This window comes from Camarhynchus parvulus, chromosome 2 (genome assembly GCF_901933205.1).
Source record: "Camarhynchus parvulus chromosome 2, STF_HiC, whole genome shotgun sequence".
NCBI lineage: Eukaryota > Metazoa > Chordata > Aves > Passeriformes > Thraupidae > Camarhynchus > Camarhynchus parvulus.
The window spans coordinates 19,049,184-19,070,268 of record NC_044572.1 but is presented as its reverse complement, the minus strand read 5'-3'; the positions used below and the strand labels follow the sequence as shown (position 1 = coordinate 19,070,268).

The 21,085-nt window shown below is 38.5% G+C and overlaps 1 protein-coding gene across 2 annotated transcripts in view; it reads right to left on the bottom strand.

Annotated features, from left to right (window-relative positions):
* The window catches only part of NEBL (nebulette), a 245,187-nt gene that overhangs the window by 129,470 nt on the left and 94,632 nt on the right, over positions 1-21,085 (bottom strand). For both annotated transcript variants that reach the window (XM_030971605.1, XM_030971606.1), the window contains exon 5: positions 4,338-4,445. In XM_030971605.1, the coding sequence (XP_030827465.1) occupies positions 4,338-4,445 (108 nt within the window). The remainder of the gene's footprint in view (positions 1-4,337; positions 4,446-21,085) is intronic.

Here is a 21,085-nt window from a genome sequence, read left to right as displayed (position 1 = left end):
TGGCTCAGTGTCTGTCAGGGACAGTTTCTAATTTGAGATGTGCAGATGTGCACAACTACAGTAGCAATGTGGCTTGTGTCCTCCTTTAGTTGCTACTGAGGATGTACTTTTATCACATCTGAGGTAGTGCCCATTTTCCTTATCATTTGTGTCTTTATCCAGATAACAGGTGTTCAGTTGATTCAAATTATGGGGGAATTCCTGTCCTCCTCTGCATCCCCTGAAGCTGTATACACTTAACTGGAGATAGAATGCAACCCTTGATAGTCAAAAGCCCCATACCATGCACCATATTTAATTTTAAAGAAAATTAATACACAGCTTTTCTCATTAGAACCCTTTCAAGAATGCTTCAAGATCTTCGTGCACTCTTTGCATCCAATAAAGGCTTCACTAGGTTCAGTGAGGAGTTCAACTCCTGGTATTTGGCCACTCCCTTACCCCATAGAGCGGTGATTCAGTGACCTTCCCTTCATTCACTCTACTGTCCTTCCTAAGTTCTTCACCAAAATAAGATGCCTTGGAAATGTGTTTTTTAAAGCAGATTTAATCTGTTTTCTTATTTTCATATTGTTTTCACTTCAGATACAACCCAAACCTACTGGAAAATGAGTCACATGCAAATAAATGAACTGCGTGACTTCATTTAGTGGTCTCTTCAGGAGAAGAAGGGCACAAATGTGTGGTGCTTCTTGCTCTTATGTGATTCAAGTTCATAACAGCATTAATGCCAAAGTGAGGAATGCTTTTACATGGGCTCTTAATGCAATGAGCACAAGCACTGTGAAAGCTTCCATGCCTCCCTCCAGCCATACAACCAAGCCAGCAACCTCTACTATGCAAGCACTGGCCTTTATCTTAATGAAAGCTTCTCACTCCATCAATTTGTATGGACACCTGTTTTCTTTTATACTTTGCAGACATTTACTAGAAACATATTTAAGAAAGAGCAACTTATTTCACATAGGATAAAACATGCTTCAAGTCATATATCGAGACATAAAAGTGAAGTGGCAGTAAGCTGCAGCTCATTGCTGCAGACTGCTGAAAGTGTTCCATTTCCCCAAAGAAAATAGTACTAGATTGAGTTTCTACTCCCTCATTTAGCCCTGTGTCATGATAGACCAACATTTTTTGCCATCATCTTTATTTATTCTGTTCCTTTTGCCACCTTAACCTCTTCCTTGCAAAACCAGTTTGCAGCTAGCTTAACTGCAAAATCGCCTATAAAAATACATGAGGTTGGGCTTTTTTTCATTTTGAGGATCTTTGGATTCATTCTGAAACCTTCTCAAAGTTCAAAATGGAGAAAAAACACTAAAAGGTCCTTTGACAAAATGTTCTGTGAGAACATTTCCATTGTTGTTTTCATTTTCCACAATTTCCATTTCTCTGTGAGAACAACATGCATTTTTTGTGTATTGACTACATATTTAGTGCCAAAATATGTCGCATATCTGCAGAATTTGGCTCTTAATGCTAAAAAAAATCATGAGATTAGATTTCATTCTTGTCTAAGAAGCATCACTCTGGTCCTGATACCTCCATAAGAGCCATAAAACAAAGTCCACAAGTTTGGTCTAAATCTTCAGAGGAAGGATTGCTGGTAGCAAAATAACAAGCAAAATTCAACCCCCTTTATCTACCCACAACTCCTTCCACTCCCCCCATGATTTTTTTTCCTCACAAGATTTATGTTCATAGCACAAGAGATTCTTTAATAAGTCAGAGTACTGCACTAATATCCATATGCTGCCAAACTTCATACCAGGACAAAAAAGATCATATTTTAAAAATATTTATGCTACTTAACATTTATTATTATAAAATTTATTTTGTTATTTATTTTCATCAAGGATATCTACACAATTAACTGTTCTCACTTACCCCTTCAACAAAGTAGTTACAATTTTGGTTCAAATAGGCTCTTTGAGGAGTTTCTAGTACTTCAAGGTGAAATCAAAACTAAACTGAAAATTAAATAGATATATTAGTATTCTTCCATTTTTCTGTATATGAAAATTTAAATTATTTTAGAATTATTAAAGTGCTTACCTTTCAGTGTCTTGAAATCTTAATTAGATCCTTAGTCCATGATGTATACTGCTTATCTGACAAATACAGAAACTACTCTGTGTGGAGGGTATTTCTATAATACAGGAACTTTCTAATTAAATTCAAGTTGTGGCCTATGCAGAATTATCTTTCTAGGATATAATGCTATAAATTAATTATTTCAGTGTAAACAGAAATTAAATGCAGCTTCTTTTATCATGCACCTTTTAAAATTCCATTTTACCCTTCAAGACTAATTATTTCTAATAGGGTCCCTGACTTGGAGTCTCTGATAGCTACATACATAAAGTAAACAACTCTCTATTGGATAAATCAAACCTATATTGTTAAGAATAGCATGCTTAGAAATGAAGAGAAAGTAGTCATACAGGCAATGACCAAGGGTAAAAACCTGAAATAAAACCACCTTTCCCACTTTAAAAAGCTATTTCTGGATCTGAAAAGGCAAGTAAGTATCTTTGGTTCAGGAACGAGATAGTATCATAAATCCTGGAACAAGATATTCCATTAGAACAGAAACTCCCTTGATCCACTCAAAAGCAGAGATGGGAAGAAAGCTCTTTCCCATGTCACAAAACTACTTGTTTTTATTATCTCCTTTTCCCACAACAGAAAACACAATGTGCTTTGAACAAGAGAGAGATAAGAGCATGCAAGTGAGCTGCGTCCTACTATTCTGTAGTTTGGTGTTGAGGGTACTGGGCTTGGGAGGTCTGAATGAATTTCTTGGCAGGCCAATATCCCAAAGTGAGCACCACACGCCTGCTGCAGGGCACTCTCTCAGTCCCTCCTTAGGGAGCAGACCCATGTGAGGGATTAAGTATTCACCAGGACCTCGCTCATTTCATCTCCTCGATGCCTTCCAGAGCTACCCCACAGAAAGGAATCACTCTTGCTTGAGGAAGTTATGTAGGTCGTGAGAGGGCCGAATTTAACTTCCCGGTCCGAATAAAAAATGCAGCTGATTAAAGCCAGGGAGTCACTGAAGTTTCCCAGATCCCAAATGGAAGTCTTAATGGCCATGCTTTCTGCCGCTCCAAAGAATACATTTTTCTCTCTTACAAGCCAGTAATTTCAGCTAGCCCCAGTATGAACATGAGATGAACTTTTGTTCTCATCTTGTCTACACAGGAGCAGTTGCACGGCTCTTAAATTAACTGCCGTCTCCATTGGCCAAGGCTCCAGGAAATGAGCCCAAATTTTTCATCTCAAAGACTGGCTCTGGACATCAAAATCTTAACTAGTGAATGCTTTGGCAAGAATGGTAAACCTCCACTGCTGTGAAAAATAAGTATTTTTCAATTACTTTTTTCTTCAATAATATCCCAACCTGAAAAAAGTTTTTTTCTTCTAAGTAAATAAATCCCATTATTTTTTTCTGATCATACTTACATTGGATGTCTCTGATGCCTTGCTGTTATTTTATTACTACAAAGAATCATTCAAAAATATTTTCACAAAATAATCTATAGGGACAAGTTCTTGCAGCAGAAGAATGATCAGAAGAGAAGTCAAGACAAGTGAATAGTACTGATTCTGCATCTTTTCCAGCTCATACTAGTTCTTACCTATTTCATACATATCAGAACTTGCACTATGTATCACTCAATATTCCATCATGCAATAAGTTAAACATGCTACAAGAGAATGAAGTACAAATAAATAACTTTCTTAGCAAAAATATGTCAGGAAAATCCCATTTTTAAAAAACCCACTCCTGTAAGCTAATGAAACACATTGTTTTGCTATTTGCCACTTCTTTGTCATCTTGCAGAGCATTGTCTTCCACATCTTTTCTTTTAAAACTCAGCATCAAAATTTTATCTGCTTCTAGAAAACTCCCTCTTGTTTGTTTTGCTAATTTTGACAGCCCCTGCTAAAAAAGAGACAAAATTTTTTAACTTACATAATCTTCTATATAAATATATACTTTATATAAATAAAAAGTAAATTTAAAAGTTCCAAAAGCATCCTTACTTGATGACAAATATATTAAAAGAGTAAAAAGTGTCAAATCATTTTAATAAAGAAAATACTTTGAGCATATTAGCTGAAAGTTGGAGAGGTGAACACACATTGCCAATGTGCTGTACAAGTCCGTGGCATACAGTTACACACATTTCAAAATCTGACATACACAAATCAATCACCAAAATCAGACTGTTCACTCACACAGACTTCATCAAAACCACCAACAAACACACCTTTTCTTAGACACACTATTTCTCCATCTACAATCACTTTATGTTGCAGTCACATACATTACTGATTTGTTCCTGAGTCCTTTTCAGTCTTTGTAATTCGGGCGTATCGGTCACAATACTGAACCCTCTTCCTTTGCTTTCTTCAAAGTCTCTTTTGTATTTTACCTACAGAATAAAAAATACAGAAGAACAGGGTTGTTTTCATTTTCCACAATGCGCCCCTAGCAATTTAGCATTTATTTTTAGTGTAAATAAAGCACTTGTGAAAGGCTTTCAGCCTTTAAAGGAGAAGCCTGCCTTTATCCACTAACAGAGATAGACAGCAACTGGGCAAAATTTCCCAGTGCCCAAGCTAATGCCTCCTGCAGGGGTGCCACGGGCTCACCTTTATGAATACTGCAACTGTGGAAATATTCTCTATGGTCATTTCATTCTCAAACCAGTTACCATAAACTATAGCACTTACTCTTAGACAAAGAAAAATACCTATAACTAAATCTGGAGGTCTTCTAATATACAACTTCACGTTTCATCCTCCATTCATGATTATTCTACCAGTCTCTTTCCCAGCTGAAACATAAATTACACATTAAAAAAATACTGCATGAAAAGAGTACTTAGAATGTCATGAAGTCAAACCTTTATAAGTTATGGAATGGCTGCCTGTACAATCTTAATTTGTCCCTCTTGCACATATGCCTTTGGATATTGTCTTTAATCAGGTATTCATATATTACCCTATGACAAGGCCCCCTGCTTTACTGTGTACACAGCAGATATGGCTCCATAAGTGGTTGTGTCCTTTTTTTGGACCAAACTACTCAAATCCTACCATCAAGGTAGGAATTTTAGTTTCCTCAAAAGCTTTTATATAGCTCTCATCACAGCCATTAATCAATCTTCATATTGCACCCTGGAAAGTGGGAATGGCAATATCCACACTACTAGGACAACCTGCAAACTGAGGTAAAATAAGTTTCATTTCCAAAAACATACAGAGGTCTCAAGGTGTTCACTCTCCAAATCCTAACAGTTGAATATGTTTAAATTATAGGCTTGGGTTAACTCTATAGTTACCCAGTTTTTCTCCAAATCAGTCTTGGGGTACCCAATTTCAACATAAAGAAACAAGATGAAATCTTCAAAATCTTAAGCAACTGTTGAGCAGCAGACAAAACTCTGCATCAATGACAGAGTCAGGACCCACGTCTCCACAGATGGATTCAGCTACCTTACCCACAACAACTTCCTTTTACTTCCTATACCCCCTGCTTTACTCACTACACATACCCAGAGTCTGCAACACCAGTAGCACAGACAAAGCAGAATTCTCCTTCACACAGCTGATAACCAGAAAACACCCAGCATATGCACCAAATTCAAGGTTAGGCTTATTTCACAAGCAAGCACTTCATGTTACGATGGTGATGCACAGAAGAAATACCTCTAAATCACAACAGTTAAGTTTGACAAGGCTATAGAATATATCTTGTCCTTCCCATCCTAAACCTCAATCAGTGTGTTAATGACTTTTGCTTTTTCTTTAATATAGCTCACATATAAGCCCATCAAACAAATCCTTGAGACGCAGCAGCAAATTACCATATCAACAAATCTTTCCTGTGTTCCAGATGTAGAGTTTGCTGTAAATTTCACACAAGTATAATATTTTCATGCCACTCTGAGACAAAGGAAACAGACCCTTCCACTCAGGATTTTGAGCAAATCATGGGCTGATTGGCCCATGCCTTTCTGTTCATCTCCCCCAGGTTCAACCCCTCTGCAACTTTCCTTCCGTTGACCACAATATTCCAGGTATTACTTTGTCTCATTTTGCTTTTCTAAACTAGTCTGGTCCATCTCTTCACAGCTTCTTGTTAAATCCCTGTACCCAAGGCACTACAATATCCACTGCCAATTACCTCCCTTCTACCAAATGGCTCTCCATCTTCACACTGACTCTCAGGCCTCTTTAAACATACTGCGTGGATGCTATGCCAGGACTGTCTGGTGCCAGGAAACAGGTTTTTGGAGTATCTCTGAACTTTCTATATTTGGAGTCATACAAAACTTTATCCACATTGGACAGACCTCCATGGCCAAGGATACATGACTAGCATAAAAGACTCCTCCATCTCAGCAAGCTTCAACTCCTTAGCCCTAAATGCTATGACAACTGAGCTGTTCAACCACCCTGCTGAACCAACCGCTCAAAACAAATCAACAACCTGTCAATAATTCCAAGTAAGGGAATGGTCTCAGCCTTGGAAACTGCTGAAGATTTTGCACAAAAATTTCAAGTTTGGCCTGAAGCAGGCAGCAGACATGGAAATGTTCAGCCTTGCTGCTTGAAGTTTACCAGAATTATGAGCCAGTGAACACATCTTAGAAATGGGTTCAACCCTGCCAAAAAGAGAGATTACCTATTGTTAGAAAGAGCATTTCCTGTTATTAGTTCCAAATGTACTAGCCATTAACTTCAAATGACCTTTATTCATCTTACAAAGGAACAGAAGAAGAGAGGGAGGAAACTAGATAGTTTTAACTTAATATTATTTTAATCCCTCAGTTAGATAAAAAGGGCTCCTACTGTCTATCAATAAATCACTTCACAGGAATAAGGTTAACTACAGTTCCCAGAGCAACTACTTTGAAACAATTAAAAAAGTAAATTATTTAAAATATTAGCAGAGTTAATATATGCATTATTGGATTTTGCTACCTAACTTCAAAATATAAGTTTGAGTTATAAAAATCACAAAGTCATGTAATGTTTCATGAAGAACAAAGCTCCGTGAAATGTTGTCCACTAAAACTCCTAATTAGTGTAATTTCAAAAGAAAAAATACCTCAGTTTCTAGAAAATGTTAAATAATAAAGATGTCATCAGTCATTTAGACTTGAGAAGAATATTCTGTACAGGAGCTGCAAACATCACTACAACAAATTATTTAACTGTACACCATGGCTGCCTGGGATGGAGTTAACTTTCTTCATAACTCCATTATAGTGTTGTGCTTTGTATTTGTACCCAGCACAGTGCTGGTAACATACCAGTGTTTTGACTATTGCTGAGCAGCGCTTGCCCAGCATCACCCCCAACATCACCTCTGTGGGCTGGGGGTGCATGAGGGGCTGGGAGGTGACATAGCCAGGACAGATGACCCAAACCCAGATGACCAGTGGGATTCTCCATATTTTAAAACATCACACACAACTAAAGGAAAAGGAGAGAGGGGACATGAGTGATTAAGGCAACCACTATGTGTACCACTGGATGGACATTGCCTGCCAATGGCAAGTGGAGAATAAATCTTTATTTTTCTTTGTTTCTAAGTGCAGTGCTTGCATTTTCCCCCAAAACCTTGACACATAAGGGGTTTGGGGTTTTTTTGTATTTTCTCCCTTTGTCCACTGAGGAGAGGGGGTGAGAGAGTGGCTTGGTGGGCACATGGCAGCCAGCCAAGGTCAACCCATCACAAACTGAAACCATCAAAATTTAGTTTTTAAATGGAAATGTGTCATCCCTAGTGACTGAATCATAAATGCAGTCATTTCCTACAAAGATGATTTTTACTAACTCCTCACCAAAATCCCAGCCAGTGGCTCATAATGCTTCTCACTAGCTCCAAAATGCAGTCTTACTGATGCAGAGCACCCTCAGTGGTGTCTGCCCTGAAAAATTGACCTTCTGAGAGGCAATGTGTGGCATAAACATCAGAAATTAAACTGTAATAAATCACCATAAATGAAAAAGTTTTAAGTGAAAATATTTTATGAGAAGTAATTCTGCACAGATCCACAGTGAAAGGACTAAGTGATCCAACAGATCTTTCACAAATCAAACTTCTCAGATTTGTGACATTAGAAAGAGATCTTTGAGACGCCCAAAGACAGGAATGTGTAAATCTACTCATGAGGTCAGCATGAAGCAGGACATGAAGCATGACCAGAGGGTCCATCTTGCTCTCTACATAAAATATTAGGCTGGACAAAATGCTGCTCATGGTTTTTTGTTGGTACACTTGGCAGCAAAGCCACCTATTAGGGTAACAAGATTCATTTCGCCTGGGAAAAATACTCTGAAAATATAAATGGAGCATAAAAGATTGATTGTACTCTTGGGGCTTTTGGCACCTACCTGTAGTCCAGATTCATTTACAATACCAAAAGCACATATCAGTTGAACAAACAACATAGGAGTACAAAAACACCAAGGAAAAAAATATCAGAGAAAGAATTCAACATGGTGGATTATCATGCTTTTCTCATGACTGGAGAGCTGTGAGTAATGCTGACCTAGAAACACCACTAATTTCATCTCCACCTCAAAAAGATCTTCAGCCACTACCGAGCACATATTAATTCCCCAAAAGCTATGGCAATATTAAAGCTATTTTCCTGTACAGTTCCTTCTTCACTTTCCTGTACAGACCAGGTTGTTGTGAAATTCAGTCTCCTCCCTTATTTGATACACAGCATAGCCCCACAGATTGTAACAACATCATGTCTCAAGTCCAGCAAGGAAGGAATAAGCAGGTAGAATGAGAGGATGGGACCCCTCACACCCACATTTGCCCTGAGAGGAACCGTTCATCAACCTACAGTCTTTACTACACCCTGAATATTTATGAATTTGTTCCAGTATGCTGTGTTTGAGGCTTGCCCAGAGCCATCTGCTCCTCCTGTGCCCAGCACACACAACTACTTCCCAAAGGTCACCATCTGCTAATACACTGGTTTTTACAGACTGGCAAGAAATCCTCTCCCACAGTACAGGTCCTAGAGGCACATCTTGGCGAAGATCCCTTTGTTTGGCTCTGCTTCTTCCATAGACCACATAGACGATTGGTTTTGCCTCAATTTGTCTTACTTCTTACAAAATTAATGGCAAGACAGAGACAAAATTTACTCTGTAAATTAGTTTTTTTATGAACATGACTAAAACAAATGCTTACAGCTTAATCAAATGTAAAGAACAATTCTAGACTAAATTCAGTAAGACTTCTTTTTATTTGACTAATCCTTTTTAGGGAAGATCCCAGACACTGTCCTATCTGACAAAGCCAAGTTTCAGTCTTCATGGTGTAGTTTGTCTTCTGACACTGCCCACAGCTCTACATCTCAATAATCTTCTGCTCATATTAGAGGTACATTACATCCCATCTAATACCCAACAATGGTACCCAATGAGCTGAAGCATTGCTTCTCCTAACGGCAGCAAAACATGATCTTCCCACTGTCACTCAATTAGAACTATTTATCCACAGTAAATCTAAACAGGAATACAGGAATTGAGAAAGGCATATAAGGTAGACTAAACTGTCCTGAAAATTTCTACATGAACTGGAAGCTGTAGATTGGGTATTCCTTAGGGAAATCAAGGAGCCATGGACTCCTTAGAGGCCGCTGATGAATGAGTTTTGCTGTAACTGGAGACTGCAGGGTTACAGATTTCATCACTTTTGTCAGATAAAGCAAAATAAAAATTCCCCAAGGCTGAAGTTTGCAATTTTTTCAAATGGTCCTTAGAATGCACAAAGTCATATTTTAGATTTTTCTCCCCTTTTATTGCAAAGAAAAAAAGCCATTTTCACAATTCATAGCTGAAGCATTCATCATAATAGTTGAAACTGAGAGAAGGAAGTTTCTCATTCAAAAGTAATGTAAAACTGAAAGCACCAATACTCCAACACAACAAAAAGCCTTTGCAGTTACATGGAGTAAAAATTTCAAGTGCCATAGCTATCATTAAATATTCTGTCTTTCTACATACCTCATTCAAACATTGGGCAAGTCTGTCTGTGCCACCCTGTGAAGTACAGCCTCAGCAAGTCTCCGACCATCTGCAAAGCTTTGCACTGTAATTTCCTGAAGGTCTCAGCAGTTTTAGCAGGGAGCTACTGCTAAATAACAAAAATCTTGGAATCCATGTCAGAAGAGTTAAAATGTTGGACGGGGGCAAATTAAAATGTATAAATAGTAGCTCTGGAGAGAATGTCTCTACAATGTGGTCTCTGGATACTGAGGATGATGAAAGTGGCTCAGAGAAAACGCATGGGCAAAAGCGTTCCATACCCCAGGATGTGCAGTGACAGGAAATTGGAGGCAGTGAGAGATCAGAAATTTCAGAATGAGAAAAAGATGGGACTCCTCCATTTGGATGTATGACAACAGCATGTGAACAGTAGCTGGGATCCAAGTAAAATTATGACAGAAGAGAGTGTAATCTGAAACTGTTTCAACAGGCTTACATCCAAACAAGTCAACTAGGCTCCGCTCCATCAAAAATCACTTCCTCTGAAACTACATAGGTGCTTCTGCCCAAAAAATTATTTTTATGCTACTAAGAATGCTCTAAAGTATTTTGAACCCTGTTTTGCTGTTGGAAAACTGAAAGTCAGTGAGATTCTACACATTTCTATTAAAAAGTAGCATTAATGTTTCCCAAAGGCTGCAAGCTGCACATGCAGAGATGATGACACAAAGAACGGGTCAGTCTCAAAACAAGCTGATTTTCCTCCATATCCACGAGTGATTATCATCTGTCTAACTTGTGCAGCAAACTTTACATCTGCATTTTAGAAGCAGTAAACAAATTCTGTGCAGAACTGCAGCTGAGGAGATATGAGTTTGCAACCTTCATGACAGAGACATAGCGTCAGATCTTCTGTCCACTCCCTATCACTTGGTAAATGCTGTGTTTGAACTACTTTATCTCCAAGGAACAGAAGTCTGGGGAGGTGAAGGATTTCTTACTCTACCACAACAGAAAGAGATCTGACTTTACCATATCTCATCTCCAGGCAGAAAATGAATGATATATACAATCCAAATGTATCTTGATAAATTACCACAAATTTTAATAATACCCTCAAAAGCTAAACCACTGATAGCAAACTCCTCCAAACAGAATGATAATTATCCAACATAGCAGGAGGGTGGGAAAGAAACACATTTAAATGTCTCATGTATAGATTTGCTAAATCCTGGAATATTGCTTTTATCTCCAGGGTCTGAACTAAACATATAGGCCCTGTCTTGCTGTTTTTAACACTGGGAAAGAGAATGGCCAGGCAACCACCAGGACAACTATAAAGTCATGAGCTGTGTACTCTAAAGGAAGTATGCAGTAAATCACAAGCATGTGAGCTGCTATATGCCTACACTCCACAGCAGAGAGAAAATACGTAGCTGCTGGTTGGCTAAGGCACCAAGACTGAGCTAGCAAGTCCTGCTGAGAGGCAGGATGTGCTAGCTCAGGCTCAGCGCCATGCAAACCACGGTCATGCAGCCTATAGCTGGCTCACAATACCAGCAGAGCTCAGAGGCATCTGGCCACCGGGTACCAGAAAGATATTAACACACAAATGCACATCCACACAAAAGACAGGCAGCTATTCTGGGGGGGATTAAAAAAAAAGAAGCAGCAAACACTCCCTTCCCTGAAAAGCCCCGCCAAATAAAATCTCACAAAACCTACTTAATAAATATTCCAAATAACATGATGGTCATATTCACCCAAGGGAGAATATTCACACAAAGCATCAAGCCAAAAACTGAACTATAAAATACAGCATGGCATGTAAAGAAGATTAACCACAGAAGGGGATGTAAACAAGACTGACCTCAGAAAATTGTAATGCAGACCAAGGGCACAAGTTATAGTCATATTCTACAAAAGGTAATCAAAACAAATTCTAATGGGCAACAGAAACTAGCACATGACATGTGAAGAAAAAGAACCTGTAAAACTTTAACAGACAGCTGCCAAAAAAAAATCAAGGACTGTTCACTGCTGTAGCAGAAGAAAGAAGCTGAAATTAGTCCAACTGAGAGACATCAGAATGCAGCCCAGAACAAAGTGCAGAGGAAAAGGAACGAAATATCTAGATTTGAGCAATGTAGATGTGCAGGCACATAGGAGTCACAGGAAATAACGAGACACAGTGCAATTATACCCTCAGGCCTCTGGTAACAGCAAGTTTGGGATCTCTCTGTCACTCAGACACCATGTAGCGGGCATCTTATATACTACTCATATTAGTAAATATCCTCTTGTCTCATTCAGCTACAGCTCCTCTTGTTTATTTGGTAAAGAGATGGTAAGGACACACCATCTCTTATTCCACAGGGTTAACAGATCATTAATAAATCATTTGACTTTAGGTGTTCTTATGGAACCTCCTTACAACTGTTTGCTGCGCCCCTTATGGCTTATTTCTCGAAAACTGATATATCAAGTGGGCACCTGCAGTGCAACCCTAGTGACAGAATGCATGCACATTGCACACAACTTGTGGTCCCTTGGCCATATTAGTTGTGGATGTCTCATGCAGTCAGTTCCTCTGTCCCTGTACAAAGGCCAGGAGAAAGGGACTACCTATCACTTCCTCTTAACTGTAAGCAAATTCTGAAATCCTTATATTTTGTCTGCCTTCCAAGTTATCTTTTTTCCACTCAGTAATGAAGATAAAGCCAAAGCTACTGATGGCGCTATGAAGCAGAGGGTTTTAGAAGGAGCTTCCTTTTCAAAAGTTAGAGGAAAAAAGGAAAAAAAAAAACCTAAAAAGAAAGTCCATAAAATTGGCTTCCAGTTAATACATACTTCTTGGTATGCAGAGATTAGTCTTAGTTAAAAATCTAGGCAGAATTTGACTGTAAACCCCGTTTTTTTAAAGACTAAATTCTCTCTTTTGTTCTTCATCGTAAAGCAAGAAGGAAAGGAAGGTGAGCATAAAATAATACATGTAAGAAAGGTAATTTCATGCCAGAAAATACATAGTGGGCTGTTCAGCCTTTTATGTCTAGATTTTCATTCATTTTCAACTCTGAATGACACATATGTCTGAATGTCTTAATAAATTTCAGCTGCAGAAGGAACAGACACAGAAAATACTTCATCCCAACTAAAATTCCAAAACTACCATAGGACAAATGTTTGTACAGATGACTGAATCCCTAAAACTGTTAATCTTTGAAGAAGTCCATTAGCTGAATCTCTTCAAGAGAATAATTTCTTATATAATTCAGTATGTAGGTAACCACCTATAAATGCAAATTGAATATTTACATCAGCAGCCTCTCAAATAACATAACAACAAGTAGAGTGAAACTGTTAGACAGACAGGAAACCCATAAAATTTCAAAATTATTGCCACATGAACTGAGATCAGAATATGCCAAAGCTCACAAGTAAAAATCAGAGTCGCAACCTGGTTCTTTCTTTTTTTAACAAATGCCAATGCTCAAATCACCTGAATACACAATTTCCAATACCTCCAAATCATTTGCCTCCACTCCTAGAAAATGCTTGCACTGGTAAATCTCATTTAAACCTCATTTGCAAAGATGATACTGATGCATGACTCCAGAGTCCCTGGCTCAAGTTCATACTTCCCCGTGCTCATTGGGAATTGGACCTCAGTCCTGCCAGAAGTCACTGGAACAGAGACACAGGTTATCCTCAGCTCCTAACACTAAAGGACCCAAGAGATACATGTGAAAAAACTTTAGCCACATACTCAAGGTGAAAGCCCCCTAGAGAGAACAAGGTGACTTGGGCTAGTTTTGAGGCGTTGACAGTAACAAGGAAATTGGGCACTCCATTTGTCTGTTATCTAAGTAAAATGGGCAATAGAAATGCATCCAGTTCCCTCTTTCCCCCCACCCCACCTCCAACCAAAATCATTTGCTGCTCAGACTCCCACTTCAGCATCCTTAAACTGAGATCAAACAATTAAATCATCCTCCAAGCCTGGCCTTCAATTTTAGGATCTTCTTTTGGTCCCTCAGCTGAAGCTTTTTACAGGTAGTAGGAAAATTCTAACTGCATTCTGTTTATCCTTTAATACCATTACCCCAGGGAATTCCTCAGATGGTGATACCTGGCCAGAAATAGTGGGCTTGTTGGACAAAAGGCAGATATCACTACACACAATCTCATCAACCAACTCACTTTTACAGTAAGTGGACAGAAAAGACATTTTTAGAGAACTCGGCTCATCCTGAAGATACTTTAAAATATTTTTTTTTAAATCCCATATTTAAAACATCTTAAAAATACCTTAAAATGTAAAAATACAAGTTAAAACTATCTAAAATACCTTTAGGTATCTTGAGACCATATCTAAAGATATCTTAAAGCTGATACATAAAGCCAGGTAAATGAACCCTATCCAGAGCTCCAACACTCCCCATTATATTGTCTGTACCTTTCCTGCAATGCTGTATTCTCGTGAGTTACTTCAAAATAAATTCATGACCGGTTTCCTAAAAGTTCAGAATTCTAGAGCTGCGCACAGATGAGTTTGGTGTGGGATCAGTTTTCAGACTCAGAAACTATCAGCTGCATACAGCAGTGGTTTTTAAATTGGGAGCTGAATCACCAGATTTTTTCAAACTGTGCCTGTAGAGCAATATGTAAAACTCAACTAAAAGAGTGGTTATTTATGATGTGCAAAGGAACGAGAAGGGCAAGTTACCCTTTAAATACATCCATTATTCATTCCTACTGAATACACATGACTTCTGCTTCAAACAGCGAGGGATATGTTGTGAGAGATGCCCTTCTAATAAAAACAAGGCAGGAATGTTAGTACCAGAAGGTTCCCTGCAGGCTAAAAAGTGACAGTTGGCTGGGCTAGGATCAGAGCAAAAAGTGGGGTGTAGCAGCAGGGCCTGCTTATATAGAAAAAAAAATAAGGGTAAAGAAAAGAAGAGTCCACAAATTCAAGGAATTACTCCAGAAATTAACTGGAAAGTGTTGAGGGGGGGAGGAGAAAAAAAAAGAGAAACACAATTCCTTCAGAAAAGGAAGACCAGGCATCCCAAAGGAGCAGATAGGGGCTGTACTTTCCATTTCTTAGCAGAAATGTTAGCTAGTAATAATGAGCAAGCAGTAGGGGAGGGAGGGAAGAGGAGAACAGTTGCAAATCACCCCAGCTGTAAAAACTGTTCCCTTTGTTAAATGGCCCTTAGTGAGTGGAGAGAAGGTGAGAATTTAAAGAAGGGTCTTTGTTATTTAAATGCTATCCCGTGCTTCTTTTTCAAAACTTCCTTAGAAATGTGTAATGAAAGCAACTATTTTTCAGTTCCAAGACACAGGCTTGAGATTGTTTTTTTATTTACTGACCAGGGAAAACTAGGAAAGAGGTCATTCTTCTTATAAAAGAGACAAATTACAGTCCTATATCTGATACATCCTATCTTCTGGTTGCTTTTAAAGTTTTGAAAACACTACACAGATGAGCTCTATCACTGCTGTAAAGTCCTCTACTTGTGAAATAGAGACTGATTCTGTAAACTTTTTCATAATTTTCAATGCTGTTTATTTTTCTTTTTCGCCTCCAGTAAGAAGGAACTCATCCCCCCCAGTACAACATAATATTTTTATTTTAGGGGAGGGAGAGTAATGACAGAGACCGTCTGACATTAGTGATACAAACTCTATGTGACATTTGTATGCAAGGAAATAGACTAGCACATTACATCAAAAAACAAAAAAAAACTCTGAAAGATGCTAATTTTGTTGGATATTACATGGTTTGCATATTTTTTAGAGATTTCTTTATCTAGAAGGAAAAAGTGCCAGACTACATTCAGCCAGCATGTTATATTCCCTCTTTAATATTTCTGGAAACATCATATCCAATAGGTAAGATGCAACAGGAATTTTGTTCTGCCCTGTCCAATTCACCTGTGCAGGGAGGTATATTCTACAGAAAACAAATACAGCTTCTGAGAGTAGCAATAGAACCAGCCTGCACGAATCAAACAAGCTGAATAAAAGATGCATTTAAATTTAATGTTCACTAATTGCAGAGAATTTCATCCAATGCCTACAGTACCCTGATGTGCTGGCATAATAAGAAAGAAACACAACTTGTGGCAATTGCAGCATGTGCTTTCCAACACAATAATTTGAATCACAGAGATTAGAAAAAAGCTTCCCAGATTTCAAACAGTGATTGTCTTTTTCCTTGAAAACATTTAGCATTTTCTGCTGTGGGGAAAAGTAGCAGTAAGTTTGATCTTTAGGCTTCCTGTCAACTACAGTTCACAGACTTTGAGAAATGGTAAATACTGCAAAATTAGTTCTAGTGTAATACCAAAAAGAAGCTCAAAGAAAAACATTGTCTCTTCACAGTGGAAAAACCAGGAGAAGCTACGTCCTTGCCACTCCATACATCTACCTCTGTAAAGCACTTTCAAATCATTATGTCTTGTTGCTTGAACAGACTATATAGGAGTAACTGGGCAGGCACTTCAAGGACATAATTTTCACCACAATATTGGTTTTACATTATTTTATTGTCACAAAGCTTAAATACACATTATAATTCCTGCCTGATGGAAAGATATGAAGGAGTATTTTCCATTTTCCAAAACTTGAGAAATTTTGAAGAGAGGCCACTCTGATGTATTTTCCGTGAAAGGACTACTGCTGAACTGGTCTGCGTGCGCTATAATGGGACTGTGTCCAACCCATTGTAACCAGCAGCAACATGGACTTCTCAAAACCCAGTTTCAGCGGCAGTTATTGTTTGGAGGGGTATGCTCTGCATGATGGCTTGCAGCTATCTAGGGAGACCATGTTAGCAGGGAAGCAGCCACTGGTGGAGCAACAGAGATAATCAAAACCTGCCAAAGGAAGGATGTCTGTCTTTTCTGACACCTGTAGAACATCCTGGAAACAGGCACAAAATACAAAAGGAAAGTGAGCAAAGAAATAGAGAAACCACATACTCAGCACAAGACAGTGGGTGCTGAAAAGAAAGTTCAGGGCTGCCACAACTACTATGAGATAACAGCAACAAGAAAGGAATTATAAGAAATTTGTAGATGCAGGTACATTGTACATAAAGCATTAGAGACAGCTATTTGTTACACTGCTGAATACCAAACCTATTATTGCTTTCATTTCCTCATCTGTATACAGCCTTCTCCTGATTCTTACTGATGGCGTGTAAGTTCTTTTCAGGCAGATACAGTTTGTGTTGAATTTGTATAGCTCCTAGCAAAATACTCCAGTACTACAGCCATTAAATACTGCAGTTATTTGGGTATTTCTGAGAGCTGACATAGTGGCAGCTGTTCTCTCTGCCAGAATTCAACCAGGGTGTTCAGATGATCACACCTATACTTACTGAGCCACAGCACCCAGGAGTTCATGTCAGCATTATTCAAGGTGTTTGGGGCCTAAAGACCAGCAGGGTCCAGAAAATCCAGCTACAAAAAGCAGAGGAAAGAAGAACACGCAGAAGACAGGCAGCAGTTAAGTGAGGAGTTACACTCCGCTCCCTGACCAGACCTGTGTCAATATAGTGCACTAAATGCTTGTCTCAGAGACGCAACAATGCTGACACAGGCACTGCCTAGACCAGACTTTTGAAGAGCCTGAGAAGCACACATTCCAGCAGCTCGTCTGCCACCACGCACAGGGCTCACACCGGCATGTGGCACCGGCATGGGGAGCAGAGCGTGGATGAGACTTCCTACCAGAGAAATAGCATTTTTGGTTAGCTTAGTCTAACTTCTGCCACTCTGAAAAAACTGTGCACTGTGTGTGTACTACTGTATCCTCATGTCAGTCCCAGCTCACACTGTCATGCCCCTGATAGCAAGCAACAGTTCAGATTTGGTGGTCAGATCAACAAGGTATCAGCTGGCAATCAGATGGCTGCACATCCAAAATGCCATGCTCTTCAAGGTGGGTCTTCCCTTGTTTGCTACACATTCCTAATAACCCAAGAGGTGGGGAGAAGCACTCCTGGCAAATTCACCCTGTTGGATTCTGCAATGGGAGCTCCCTGTCCCACCCTGGAAGCGCTGGTGGCTGCAGAGGTGATGGAGCAAGCAGTGATCAGGGGCAGTCCTTCAGCTTCAGCCCCAGTGGAGCAAGGTCTGCAAACCACATGTGAGAGCCAGCAGTGTGGAGCTCCAGTGGGAGACCCAAGTGCTGCCATGGAAAGAGAGCATGAGATGGAATCACCAGTGAAGGAGAAGAACAGAAGGGAAGAGAATTTCAAGGATAAATTTAAGAGGATTTGGGATCTTTTTCTGGCTGCATGAAAGAATTCTTGGGACCCTCAAAAAATCCTGGATCTGTCTCAGTAATTTTTGAAAGAAAAATGGAGGGGAAAATATATTTGGCATTGCAAGAATACCAGGTGGCTTCACTGTTTGGCAACCATCTGGTCTCAGTTTTCTCTTTGTTAGTAGCACCAGCATCAAATGAGACAGAAATAGAAAATGTTAACTTTTAAAATATACACAATTAGACAAATAATAGTTTCCATCAAGCAAAGGAAATCCAGAAAATGGAAAGCAGTGTGAAACACATGGCAAACCATTTAAAAGGAAAAAAATTAAGGCACAGCCACCCTGAATTAGAACTAAATTGCAGTTAATTTAATGCTTGTAATATTGCACAAGAATTATGATATTTTTGCTAATAGTTCCTCATCATCCTCCTCTCCAGTTCCTCCATACACCATATAGTAGAAGAGCTCCAGAAGCAGCCAGAAATGTTCAGATTGCAAAGAGGGCAACTCAGCATAGAAGAAAAAAACTGGAGGAAGGAGGGAAACAGCAGCAGTGACAGAGCTGTAGGTGACCACAAAGGAGCAATTCAAACGCCCACATTTCTTTATTTGTCAATTAACATTACACTTAAAAGAAACTATAGCTGAATTTCACATGAAACTTTTTTGTCAAAGATAGTGGTAAGTGCTCAAAGAATTTAAAACTTCTCTAAGTGTCATTTCTTTAAGATGGTGGTTATTGACACAAATGAAGATCAGTTATTTAAGCTATGAAGCATATGGAAGGCTAATTTTTCAGATGGAAGGAGAAGAAAAACTATCTATCTTCAGGTTGATTTGCCTCCATGTAAAACCTCTTGTTTGCTCACATGCAACTACATTACACTGCTTTTGCACATTACTAATATACTACATTTGCAGGACAAAGTTTTTGCTTTGTTATTTTAGAACTGAAAAAAAAACACGATGTAGAAACAGAAAAATAACAACTATAGCAAAAAAATCTAATTTGAAAATTAGAGAAGAAAGGCAGTTCAGTAACCAAAGACCTCCTGGCCTCTGCCACTTGACTTCATGGTCTTATTCCAGCTGTCAGAGAAAACAATAGATGAAAACACAGTGAGAAGATTGAATATTCTAAAAAAATGCAACAAAGTCCCATAAATGCCAATGCATACAATGTAATCATTCCCACCAAAGAATAGCATCCATTTATCATGGTATATGTGTAGAAACTTGTTATCACCATCATATTGTGCACTAAGATTAAACACAACTCTGCCACGAGAAAACTCTTTACAAGTATCTTGATTTTTTGCTTATTTCTTTTCATTAACTTCTAATTTTTACAGCACTGTATTGAGAAACTTGCTTTGCCCATTTCCACCTGCCAGCCAAATTTCTGACAAATACTGAATTCTGAAATTTTTAATTATGGGTAGATGCCAAATGAAGCTTTTATCGATTCAGCCCAATAAGGGGAGTCCCACTGAACACACACTGAAGGATACACCAGGCACAGAGAAAGATCAGGAACCCTGGAAATACAGAGATGTGGCCACTGGGCTGAATCCTCACAGCATCCATGGGAATTCCAGTTCAAATCTGCTACTGAGGTCTCTGCACTGGCATCTTTTACCAAAAGCACTAAAGTGTTAATTAGAGCCCCATAGCCTCAATACCCTATATAATCTATTCAAATCACGACAAAAATAACTACACTGTGGAAACATGGGTTAACAGAAGATCAATGACCCTGTATCTTCTCAGCTCCCCATCACTTTGCTAAGTGAGTAAAAAATTCAAAATTACACCACAGAAAACATGTGACTAAGTGATGACACAGACAGCACAGAAAAAGAATTGAGAATTTCCTGAGAAAGCATCATCTCCTTTTCTACTACTCTTTAAGAGTCAATATAAAAGATATTCCAGTTTTAAGGGAAAAATTAGACACATATTTCTGTTGCCATAACTGTTACTAAATACTACAAGACTTTAAACTAAAGGCCCTATCTAAATTGTATTTTGGCAAGGATTTATACACTGTCATTTTGATAACATGGAAATAATTGATACATCTCAAAGGTGGAGTATTTTATAAAAACTCCCTGTTATGAACATTTAATATCTTAGAATTTCTTGCTTCTGTTCTCTTTGATGTGATAACTATTAAAAAACTATACATACAAAAATTCTTTACAAACTGTTCTGAAACAAGAGGCATGTGATTCTCTCAAAACTATTCAAGCTTGACATTATTTTAAATGCTGAGAGTAGTACGTAAAGAAATTAGGCTGAATTTCAGAAACAGAAATGTTTGAGTTATCACAAATATATTTGTTACCAAGATGCAGAATGTTACTACTGTGTTTTGGCTTAGGAAAGCCATTCTCAACTAGCTGAGTATTGCTTTTTTTAAATGCCAGTGAGTATTTATATCACAGTTCATCATATTCATCTACAACAATCTCTGTCTCTTTAAGAGTAAAATGTATGAATTTAGTTTTTTTAGGTTTATCTATAAATCAACATAAAGCTGGCAATTTTTACTAGGAAGGCAGGAAATCAGCTCAGCAAATATGGTAAACTGTTCATAATTTCTGTCATTAAGTGTAATATATAGCAGTGACTGTCCACATAAACTATTGCAGATGTCATAAACCAGGCTGAGCAACCAGCCTGGTAGTACAAGAGTTTTCTGTAACATTTCCCACAGTTAAATCTTACATTAAGACACAAACAGATTCAAGAAACTGT